The following is a 12,461-nucleotide window of genomic DNA, read 5'->3' on the forward strand; positions in this document are numbered from 1 at the left end:
TTGTAGTGATGGTGGTATTTTATGCACGTGTGTGTGTGTGTGTAAAAAGTGAGGTCTGTTTGCTCCTCTCTTGCACCAGTACAGCGGTTCTATCATCTCATTTGTTCTCCTAAACCTCTCCACAACTTTGGCCCTTTAAATCTCCATCAAAACTACTTGAAATATAGTTTATAGGAAGGATTCCAAATTTTGGGTCAATGGATATTTACAAAAAATGCATTTGCTTTATTACCTAATCACCTCAGAGGAAGCTGACAGGTAAGAGGGATGAAGGAAAGCAAGCAGTAGGGATGTAAGTTGCAGAAAGAGAGGCAGTGCCATATCTTCCTTTTTTATTTGTCCCTTCCTCTTTCCTTCTGCCTCGCAGCTTTACCTGAGCTCAGGTAGAACAGCACAACAGGTAATCTGAATGTTTGGTTTGTAGGGAAAAACATAAGCCTTTCTTTCTTGCCTCTTTCACTGAATGCCCCTCTATATTCTCTGTTTTCATTCTCTCTCCAGAACTCCAAACACACACATAAATCCTGACGTCTTTACGTTCCTGACAATGGAAGCTATGGAAACAAACATTTACAAAGTAGGATATGATCATAGCGCAGACCAGACTCGCTGTGTTTTAGTTTAAATAATATTCTGCTTGTCCTAAGATGCCCTCCAGGATATTGTTTCTCCTGCCTGGCCTATTCCTGTAATTACACATGCACGCACACGCACGCACGCACACACACACACGCACGCTCACACACACACACACACACACACGCACACACACACACAGTCATTTCAACTGTGAGAAGACTGATAGAGCAGCTTCACTGCTGAAAGACTTTCTCTTTATACTGTATATATACAATTATTGGAAAGAATCAAATCTAATCACATACAAAAGGTGGCTGATTGTCTAATTTACGCACATCAGACATTAGCCATTTTGACAGATATGTGTCAATCCAGCAACAAGGATGCATGTGATAGGTCCATTCTCCAGAACTCCAGAATAAACCAGGAAATTATTCGAACCCAACAACATACAAGCACAACATACCGCTGCTGCAGAAGCAAAAACTATTAAAACAAAAAAGTAAATTTGACAATTAAAGTAGAAGAAAACGCAGCCTCATCAATGGGGGTTTGTTATTAAGCTCAGTAAAAAAACATACTGCTTACTGAGCCAGTACCATCTCCCTGGATTCCTAGAAAGGCAGATAAGTAACTTAAGAAGATGAGATAGATTATGAACTAGAGACAGGTTGAGAGAGAATAAGACAACAAGGAAAAAAGAGGGCTACAAAGACAAAGTGATGAGAGATGAAAGAGAGCACTAAAGAGAGTAGAGAAACAAAGAGGGCTTCATTGTTTTCTCATTACTGAAGGAGATGATAGCATAATATAGTGCTAATGGGGGAACAAATTGTGTGGCGTTCAGCTTACATAACTGCTGAGTGACTAATCACAGAAGATGTTTCCTTGACACATACACGGCTATCAGACCTCTGTATTTTTCTTGTTCTGTCTCACACACACTGTCCTCATACAGCCATTTTGTGAATGTTTCAAGCCATTTATTATATTTGCCAATGCCAACATTCAAGAGAAGTTCGTTTTTGCATGTAAAACTAGTTTTTGATCGTAACCACCTGTCATCCAATGGTGCATGCGCTGACCCATTCCCCTGATGTCGAGCACAGGCCCACACCAGGAGCAATGGTCAACTGTCACTACCTTCTCACCCAATCAGACCACATGGCCAAGAACATCTGATAACCCAAATGGCCAGCTGTTTGCAAAACGACAGAAGGGTGAGAAACAGTGAGGGAGTGAGAGACTGAGAGAGAGGACTGTGGAGTGCAGACTCCATCTGCTAATGTGCGTCAGTCCTTGACAGTTCTGGCACATCTAAAGAAACCCATGTACTTCATACTGTGACTTCCATGCCAACGACAGAAGGCATCAACAACCAAAAATGATTACTGTGAATGAGTATGGCTTCATTTTCTGTTTTGGTGCACTTGGTAATAGTGATAAACACTACTTTAATAGATTACTGATATTGTGCAACATTAAGGATGAGCAGGCAAAAGTTTTGTGCCGAACCTTACCAATGAGAGCATGTAGTGTACTCTACAGTAACAAAGCCATGTGAAGAGGTCTGCTGGTTGCTGTGTGTTGTTTTTCGTTAATGCTGGAGGAACACATTAGCCACACATCAATAGACTTCTGTCAGTAGGGGCTCCAGGCACAACAACCGCAACATAACCGCAATGCGACCAAGCCACCCGCCAGCCAGTCGACCAACCAGCCATCCAGCATCATCAGCTGGAAGTGAAGAGTGAGGAGGAACAGAGGAGAGTGAGGGAGACTCTTAAGAGTGACAGAGAGAGAGAGAAATAGCACATTAGAAGAAGGCATAGCCAACTAACTGCCATGTCCCCGTACATCTAGCAAATCACACAAGGTTTTCACTAGCTAAGAGCCTTCATTGCTGCTAGCTGCATGTTCACCCGTGAATCCCACAACAACGAGTTCCTGTGTGCACAGCATTAATGGTCGATGCTAGCTGTGTGTAGCGAGACAGCAAACATGACAGCCTGTCGACTAAATTCTACATCACGCATTTCAAGCTCTGACGATGACGCCGTTACATAGCTCGGCCTGCCAAGAGTACATTAAAACCTGATGGTTTATGGTCTACTGCCATATTTTTTTTGGTGTAACTCTAATCTGCCACATCAGCCACCCAAGGACATGGTTTTTCAGACTGTCTTGAACTATCACATGTTGCACTCTGCTCGGGGCTGCTTCAGAGGCACTGACGTGCAATCAGAGGTCTGCATGCCTGTGCCAAGGGAGCACGGTAAATTGTCAGCTGACGAAAGACTGGAAATAGTGTGTTTTGGGTTTGGTCCGTGGAGACTTTAGCCAACAGGAAAGCGCCGGTGTTTTCCTCTCCATGGGGCATAATGGATTCTCCCCGCCAATGAAACACTATTCCGGCTGGCGGGCAGGACCGCCAGCCACCTGAGAGCCTTTCCCACAACACCCCCCTCCTCTGTCAGAGCCAGACCCAGCTATCACTGGAGATCTGGGACAGATGGAAGGATGGAGAGAGGATGGTTGAAGAGAGGAGGGATGTGAAAGAACAACGAATAGGAGCAGATGGTAAGAAAACAGGGAGGGATAAAGGGAAATTGGCTCGCAACTCTCTGTTAGATGACTATGGAGAATCTGTGATTTCTGAGCAATGTATCTGAGCACCACCGCCCATATCTGAATACACAACATGATACTGACATACACATGTTACCATTACAACCAACAACACAATGCAATACAACACACACAGACACATCGAGTTGACCCCTTACCCACCCTTCGCTGCATACCCCTCCTCTTCTTCCACATCTGTATATATTCATCCCTCCTTCACGGTCTGTCGGCATCTCCGCAGACTTGAGATGCTCCCAAAGCAGGCAACACTGGCACACAGTGGCCACGAGAGCAATACACTCAACTGGAACAATGGCCTGTTCATGACGTTATCAGCTTACAAACATGCACTCATAGTCCACGCACACATTTGGATGGCTGGCATCACACTGGATGTTGTGCAAACCTATTAAAGAAGTCAGCGAGGTCACAAACATTTTGTACCTTCTCTCATTGTCGTCCAGATGAGCAAACAGCACATTCTTAGAGATGGCCTTGGCCAAGGCGGTCATGGTCTTGTAGTCCTTTGGTATCACCTGTGCAGACAAAGCAGTAATATCTATTACAGCAAAGTAGACTGCAACACTTTGCAGGTGGACACATGAAACAAACCAGCACAAACACATAATAGGCCTGACTTCAAAAGCAGACTAAATTGAGTAATTAAAGAGCAGCGTATTGGCAAACTCTGAAAGGAATATCCCACACACACGTGTGTCTATGTATTTTTGGAAAAGCCAATCTGTTCAGGGATTACACTTAAAATGTCGCACAGCCCTTAAAGATTCACAAGAGGCCTGAACTCATTCATAAAACATGCATTTTCATGTCCCAGACTCCCTTTCTCTCTCTCTCTCTCTCTCTCTCTCTCTCTCTCTCTCTCTCTCTCTCTGTAAATGGAAATGGAATGGCATAGTCTGTAGCCACAACAAAGCCACTGAAGTCCATATTTATAAAGAGGCATCTATTTTTAGGTGGAAAAGACCAAAAGAGAAAGAGAGAACGTGAAAAGATTAAGACGACCAATCTCAACTCTTCTTAATGCAGAATAACTCTGTGTATGTGTTTTGTCTCTGGTGGTAGGGGAGAGGAGGGGGTAGGCTGTAATTATTTTAAAGTAACAGATGTCTCCACATGAAGACGACCACACAGCACTGTGCACAACATGCACAGAAATACACACACAACCACATCACATGTAAAATAAGAGGTACCAAAATTTCATCTATCTGTAGTAGTAGTCCAGCCGGAAGACGGAAAAGAGAAAGAGCCTGTTTTTGCCTGGAAACTAAGTTAAAGGAAGAGAGGACACAGCCACCCAGAAGGGCTCAGTGAGAATGAAATAATTCTCAAACTCAGACTTTAGGCCAGTGACTTAATCAACCTCCATCGCTCTAGCGCTGTCACCCAGGGGATCATTGAATGTCAGGTCACTCTGCTTGTTACCAGCTTTTGAATCACTCAAAATTATGACTGATCTGTCCTTTCTACAGTAACCTGTCAGGATAATGTTAAGATATTCTGTTCATGCCGATTGGGGGAAAAAAAAGTTGGGTCAAAGCCACATGGGAAAAGGACTGAACGATTTAACAGCTACGCCACACAAGCACTTATGAGAAGAAGCCTGTTGGTAAATTACTTGTTCGATAGTAAAGTAAGAAAAGAAAAAAGTGAAGTTAGTGACAAGCTATGTATCTGCCTCCATCTGTAACACCTATTTTTATTTTCAACATTTATTGTATCACATGCAGTAGGATTTTAGCTGTGACGCTAATGCTCGGATATCCCAAAGATCCTCATTTAATGCCACAAGAACCCCTTAAAGTTGGTGGGAATATCTGAATCAACGCACATTTTGTTTCCCACCTCGTCAAGAGGGTGTCCACACTAGTTCCCATCAATCTGATGCCAGCCCTGCAATTCGTTCTGTTAATGTGATCTCAAGGCCTGAGCGACAGGCCTTACGATTTGTTAAGACTCACAGCACTTTACAGCAAAGCTCTTTTTAATCAGACAAGCAGGGTTGGCTAATTGATTGTGTTCTGTTAAACAGCTGCTGGTTTTCACAGCAGAGTCATTAATGGAATGGATGATGTAGGAAGATGTGTGTGCGTGTGTGTGTGTGCGTGTGGCTCTGAATTATGCTACTTTCGGGGACACATTTCAGACTATAGAGGGGTCTCATTTATAAAACTGTGCGTAGAAACCTCACTAAAAGTGTACGTGCGCCCAAAAGCCAAAAATGGCTGCTATTCAGACTTACAAAACCGTGCGTACGCATACTTGTAAGCAAGTTCCCTTTATAAATCACTTGAAATGTGGCGTATGTGAAGGAGCGCCATGTCTGACCCTTCAAACGCCCATAGTTGCCTATAAATGGTCAGTGAAACCCCCCTCATTAATATTAATACATACTGACTGCATGAAGAAAAGGAGGCAAATTCTGACAGAGAAGCTACAAAACGAGATTTAACTCAGTGTGACACTGACGTTCCTTTTGGTGAAGCTGAAGCATGTTGTTTGGTGGGTAAAAAACGCACTTTCATGCAACGCTTGTGCACTGGAGGAAAGGGGCAATCAGAGCTCCACCCCTTTATAACCGATCTGCAGGAAGGAGCATCCCTCTTGAGTAGTGACGTCACTGACCGGAGGGGGACACACACACGCAAGACAGGATGACCCAGGTACTAATTTGGATTCCCCTGTTTGAAAAGAGAGTAAACCAAATGCATTCCACCTGTTTTTAAACATGTATTTAGGCTACACAAACACTCCACTCACTAAACAAGGCTAGAGACTTGTTGTAAATGACAATAAAATAGTGTTACTTTTCCATAATGTGTTTTTACAAGCAGCGCATCACATCCACACACGATAAGGAAACGAACATGTGATAATACATGAAACTATGCTCTCATATTTGCTCGACTGACGCATTGAAAATGGCATCAATTTAAATATAATTTGTCCTCCTGTTCACCTTATTTATGAGAATAAATTTCAATGCATGCAAGTAGGCCTGTTAATTAATATGATTCCTGATTAAATTGTCCAACATATTTGAGGTGTTCTTTTGCAGAAACAGAATCTCCGTTTGTGTTTATTATCCTCAGTCATGGTTCTTTTTGTGCGGCGCAAATTATCTTTTTTCTTATTCCAGCCCTGTTTTGTACGTACTCACGTTTATAAATGAGACCCCAGTTGATTGGGGACGGCTTGTCCAATCTGGTACAAAAGCTGTACCCCCAATTGGGATAAGGTGGATTTTTGGGTCAATGGTTAAGGTTAGGGTTAGCCAAGTATTTGTTATGGTTAGAGTGTTCAACAAATGAATGAAATAAATTTAGTCTATTTAATGTCCCCAAAAGTGACATAAGTAAACATGGATGTGTGTGTATCAGTCTGGGAGATAGTGAGGGACAGTGAAGAAAATGAAGCTGGAGATGGGGGCAGGCTTGTTGCCATGACACATAACTGCAGTGTCTGGTAGAGACCTCAAAGCCATAAACACAAATGCATGTGGGTGTGTGACACACACCTGACACACACACAAACTGTATGCTCCAGTGGCCATGTGATTACAGTGTGGTGACGGGGGTTCATGCAGTTATGTCATTACCCAGCAATCAATGGCGTGACAAGCTAATTACAACTGAACAAGCATAGTAATGATGTCTAAGGTGTGTGTGTGTGTGTGTGTGTGTGTGAGAATGCGTGTGTGTGTGTGTGTAGGTGTGTGTGTGTGTTGTATGTATGTATCTGCGTGTGTCAAGGTGAGTTATAGTTTCTGGCAAAGCAGCACCCTTTCCTTTAGCTCCATTAAATTCTGGAATGGACACAGTTTGCATGATGACAGATAACTCTAACAGTCGCCTGTCCCCCTTACCTCTCAACCATATTGTTTGACATACTGTCTTAAAAAACATCTTAATTTATTCTCATATTTGGTGTCAAGCAGTGTTATATGCACAGCTTTCTGCAATAACCTGATTTTCTCGTCTAAAGCATGTACACAAGAAACCCATTTTCCATCAGGGTAGGGGATTAGAAAAACATATTTTTTCAGTTTGAGTTCTCCTGGAAAAGGCTGTTTTCTTGACCATGCATAAATGGGACTGGGATTAAATACGTTTTTTTCTTCTTCCCGCTCCTTCTCGAATATGTAAAAGAAATTGACAAATCCAAAATAGAATACAGATAGGGAAAGTATTGCGGGGCAGAAAGATCATACATTTATAGGTACATATAGCGATGCAACCTCATATTCAAAATAATTGAATTAAAGGCTTGAAACAAAGTACCCTCTTAGAGGTCTAAAAAAGTTTCCAAACATTATTCCTTGCTTAACCTTATTTTTGAGTAACCTTGTTTTTTGTGTGCATGTAAATATACTGAAGGTCCATTGAAATGTGGGGGACAATCTAATGTATTTGGTTTAGCTCTGTTAGAGCACACTAAATTAAACCGGCATGAATAAAAACAGTTGCTCTTTTCAGCATCTTTAAATTTGATAAAAGATGTCAGCTATCTGCAAAAACCTGAGTGGGAGTCCAATATCACAGAGTCGGATCTCAGCATCTGTGCTGGACATCAGTTCAGCAGCTGACTCATGATCTGTGTCTTTTGCTGTAAATGAATTCACTGAAGGGTCCAAGTCTGTTCGACAATTGCTGTCATGAATTTACACATCTTATTTCCCTTCCCACTGTCATGTTGCGATGAATGTGTTTACATTCATGCTCTTAAGTGGGTGTTAACAGAACGACAGCTCCCAGTCCAACAAATAAACAACAATCAACGTGCTTGATGTGTTTGATTTCTCATACTGGGTAGGGCCTTGGATAAACCCCCTTGATTTCTGGCACATAGGCACGTGTTCATGTTTTAATTGCGCAAACAAATAAGCAATAAACAGCTTTGCAATCATCTGTGTTATTGTATATGTATGCATCTGCCGCATGTATCTGTGTGCAAACATGTTGATGAGTTTGTATATACAGGCATTTGCATGCGGCTATGTGCAGCCTTCCATTATGTGTCTTTGCATAGATGTGTTACGTCGTGCGCGCATCCATCTTCCGAGGCTGACCTTGCGCACGTAGCTGACAGCGTCCTCTTCGGTATAGACCTCGGCACTGACCCCTCCCCTGCGGCGCCGGGCCTTGACGACAGGGTTGGGCGGTGGGGGAGAAACCTCATCATCGTGCGAGTCCGACTGGCTGTTAGATTTCTGACGTGCCATGATCTGCTTGCATTCTTCCTGTAAAAACAAGGAGAGAGATGAGACGTTAGAGAGTTAAAAATAAATAAGCAGATGGTCTATCAAAACAGTGCCCCTCTTTAAGTGTGTAAAAAAGATTTATGTGTAGAAAAACAAATGCAACTACTATTGTAGCTTCAGGCAAGACAAACAAGATCATCTGTTATTCTTTTACCTCACAAACAATCACATGAAGATGCGGGTGACAAACCTCTCCAAGCGCACTTTCTAACATCAAGCATCATGTGGATTCTTAACCAGGTCAGCTAGTACAACGCAACTGTATAAACCTCAGAGAAAGTACAGTGGACGTGTTCTGGTCCTGAGTGCACGCTGTCTGGACATCTGGCTGCTGTGGTATGAAGTGGAAGCCATCAAATATTAATATGTGCATGCCCGAGCATGCAGAGAGAAGAAGGCTCAGCCAGGTACTCTCCTCCTCTCAGATAATGAACAACAAGGAATAAAGACATCAAAGAGGAGACGGGATGTCAGAGGCTAGAGGCCGACTGTTGTTTCAACTGCTGAACACTCGCAGGTGATGCATTATTGATTCCACAATTGATTAACACATCAGCATAAGTACATAAAAAACCACTGTTGGCTTGTTAATATGTGAGAGTGCCGTGAAACAAGGTTCAGTGTGGTAACAGTTTGTGCAAAGGTAGCTAGCATCCACTATTTTGTGTATTTCGACACAGCATCTGTGTAGAACTAACAATAACTGTGTGCCCCTGCTGTCACTGTGTGTTTATTCCTTTATTTGAGTGCATTGGTGTGTCTAATAGCACAGTGGGGATCCAGCTGACAGCAGTGTATTCACCACCACATAGTCTGGATTTTACAATTTCATCTGTTTGCTGGTTCACTCTTTCCTGACCAAAGAGATGGTCACATTATTCAGTCAAAACTAATAATACTGGAGTCTGTTGTCAGGAGATCGGAACAGCCTATTTTATTTTTCTACTCATTGGAATTTGTAAGCAGCAGGTCATTACATTAATACGAATATTGATCAGGCTTCATACAAAACTTCTTATTATCTCTAGAGCTGAAGCAATTAGTCAACGATTTGCCAAGTTTTTTTCCAAGCAAAATGGCCACACATTCTCTGGTTCAATCCTCTAAAAAGATTTCTTTCTCTTCTTCTTTGTCTGTGGACTGTTGGTCGAACAAAACAAGCAATTTCAAGATATCACCTTGGCACCTTTAGCAAATTGTGATGGGCATTTTTCTTGATTATTATTATTTCTGACATTTTTATAGACCAAAACATATATATATATATATAGTAAGTAATCATTAGCTGTTTTTTTGACATTGACATTTATGATCATTTAAATGTATGAATACAATCATTTCCTGAGGTTTTATTAATTTATGATTCAAGTCACTAATTTCTTTTAGTTGTGTTAAACAATCACTGAAGGAGAGCAATCAATTAGTGAAAATGCTTGTTCGCACCATCATGCCAGTTCATACCACCTCTAAATTTTCGAGTGCACTGTATTATTCAAGTCCCGCCATTTTCTATGAAATGTTGTGAGGCAACTTTTTTTATTCACTGCAAAACTGGAGAGGGGAGAAGTAAAAAATAAGACCAGGAGCAGAGTGATCACTGAATCCTTTGAGCAGGGGCAGAACTTGCTGTCACTTCTCTCTGTTTATATACTGACAGGGAGGGACAGAAAGAGACAGAGAGGAGGAGAGAGAGAACCTGTGACGGAGGGATTGCAAAGAGAGAGAGAGAAAGAGAGAGTGATAGAGGTGGAGACTGTGAGGAGACTGTCATATTACCTGAAAACTGAGACAAACCGAAATGTCAAATCCAGACCTCACAACTCAGGACCTCTCTGCACATTCTATCTCAACTATCTGTTTCGATCATGCCAACAGCTTGTAATGAAGACGGGGACAGTGATCCAGCAGTGCTTTAATGATCGAGAAGGCATTCAGCAGCTTGCACACTGTCTGTGTAAAACAACGCGATAATGCAAATCACACATACACACACTTCTTGCTTACGCAGAGTCACTGCCTGAGGGAACACAGCCAGCAGGAGCAGAAGAGGAGAGGAGAGCCAGAGAGCAGCATCAATACTTACACACAAAATCACACAAACACATGCACAGGAAGACTGCAGGGGGGAGGGGAGAGCTCACACGCTTCAGCTTAACGAAGGTGACAACTTCTGCAATCAGGTAATACACTATATTCTTTAAAGACAGCGAAAGCAAAGCCAAAACAACATAACGCTAATACAACTCACTCCAGCAAACACTATTAACATGCTGCTGTCTAGAACAGTCACTAATGGTCACTTGCACTCACACGCTTACTAAAACTAGGCAGTCGCTTGCATCTTTGCCTTGCAACAAAACTTCACAGGCTTCAACAACAAACACAGTCTTGTATCCTTTTTGCTCATGCCTCTATGAGACCTTGCATGCTAGCTACAGGAGGCTAACTACAGGCTAAGTTTGTTAGCTGAGGTATTTACCATGGCATGGACGGCCCCTGGCCAGGCCGGCTGTGTGTCCCTCAGCTTGCTGTCAGAGGCACCGGGCATCAAGTCAAAGTGTTAGTGTGCCCAAGTGTGCATGGGAATCAACACATGTGGATTCCCATCTCATACACACCTGACACACATGTCACACCGCAGCAGCATCTCCATATCGCCATACTAGCACAGCCACCGCTGTGTGTACGTATTGTTGTGTGAGTGCGCGTGCGTGCAATGGGTGAGCGGAGAATCCAAGTTCGTGTGTGTCAGAGAGAGTGCGAGTGGCAAAATGTCTGCAATCCCCACGACACAGCAGCTAAAGAACAAGACCACTGATGAAAACACTGATCACAGCAAAAGCCTGTCTCTCCATCGCTCCTGCGCAACTCTCTGTCTCTGCTTTCCAGCCTCCCCCCCCCCTTTCTCTTGCGAACACACTCACAATCAGGTGGCGCAATGAGCGGGCTCCTCTCCCTTCCCCTCCCCGTCACTATGACAACTGGGTACTGTGAGCTTTCTGAATAGTTGGTGGCTCACACACCTACATTCTCACACACACACACATAACACACACACACACACACACACCAGTCCTGACGCCTGTTGACAGATCTCTCTCTCTCCTTCTCTCTCTCTCACTCTCTCTCACATCTACAGTGATTCAGCTTGCAGAAGGGAAAACATCGCTCACCTCAATACGGACTTCTGTTCTGACCAAATGCCGTGTCTGTGTGTTTTCCACCGGAGAATGGCTCCGAACATTCCCATAGGGATACATCGTTATCCCATAGACTACTTTCATTGTGTGTACCAGACACTGGTCTGTACCATGCAGTGTCTTTCTCACTCCCTACTGATCTCCAGCCGCCTCACCCACACACTTTCCTCTTAGGTCAGAGGGTCAGTCATCAAGTGAGGACTTTGTATCTGCCCTAACAAGTCCTCGTACTGTTCTGGCCCTATTGCTCACACTCAGGGACACAGGAAAACACATGCAGTTTTGATGTCTCATATCCACAAAGAGGGGGCTTCAGTAGTCCAAGGTGAGCTGAGAAGAGAGGCAAACTATTCTCTTGCTTTAGCTTTTCTGTAACAACACACAGGCAGTTTGAGGCAGCACCATTTATTTTTCCCCATCTACAGTAGCTAAACAAAACACATCTGCAGTTGGTTTTTGCAACCTCTTTGCTATCATATCTCAATCTGAAATAGTGATTTCTCTTTCAAAAAACATTAACTATCTTAACAAAAACAAAGCACTTATCTTTTAATGTCCTGCCATCTATTTTATGTATTTACCAATATATTTCCTACTCTAAAATCAATGCTATTATGTCAGTCTCTCTCCCCTCTCCCCCTCCTGCTCTCTTCTGCTCTCCCTGCGTCATCATCGGTGGCAGGATGCCAGAGAGAGAGGACAGGAGAGGAGACAGGAGAGGAGGATACAGAGGACACGAGCGTAAGCAGGACACAGAAGGTCTGTAAAAAAAA

The 12,461-nt window shown here is 43.0% G+C and overlaps 1 protein-coding gene across 1 annotated transcript in view; it reads right to left on the reverse strand.

The window, feature by feature from the left end:
- Positions 1–12,461, reverse strand: part of prkar1b (protein kinase, cAMP-dependent, regulatory, type I, beta) — a 70,326-nt gene that overhangs the window by 45,665 nt on the left and 12,200 nt on the right. The window contains exons 4-5 of the mRNA XM_046029536.1: positions 8,297–8,467; positions 3,652–3,743 (exon numbers count right to left, since the gene is read on the reverse strand). Of these exons, the coding sequence (XP_045885492.1) occupies positions 3,652–3,743; positions 8,297–8,467 (263 nt within the window). The remainder of the gene's footprint in view (positions 1–3,651; positions 3,744–8,296; positions 8,468–12,461) is intronic.

This window comes from Micropterus dolomieu, linkage group LG02, assembly GCF_021292245.1.
Source record: "Micropterus dolomieu isolate WLL.071019.BEF.003 ecotype Adirondacks linkage group LG02, ASM2129224v1, whole genome shotgun sequence".
Classification (NCBI taxonomy): Eukaryota; Metazoa; Chordata; class Actinopteri; order Centrarchiformes; family Centrarchidae; genus Micropterus; species Micropterus dolomieu.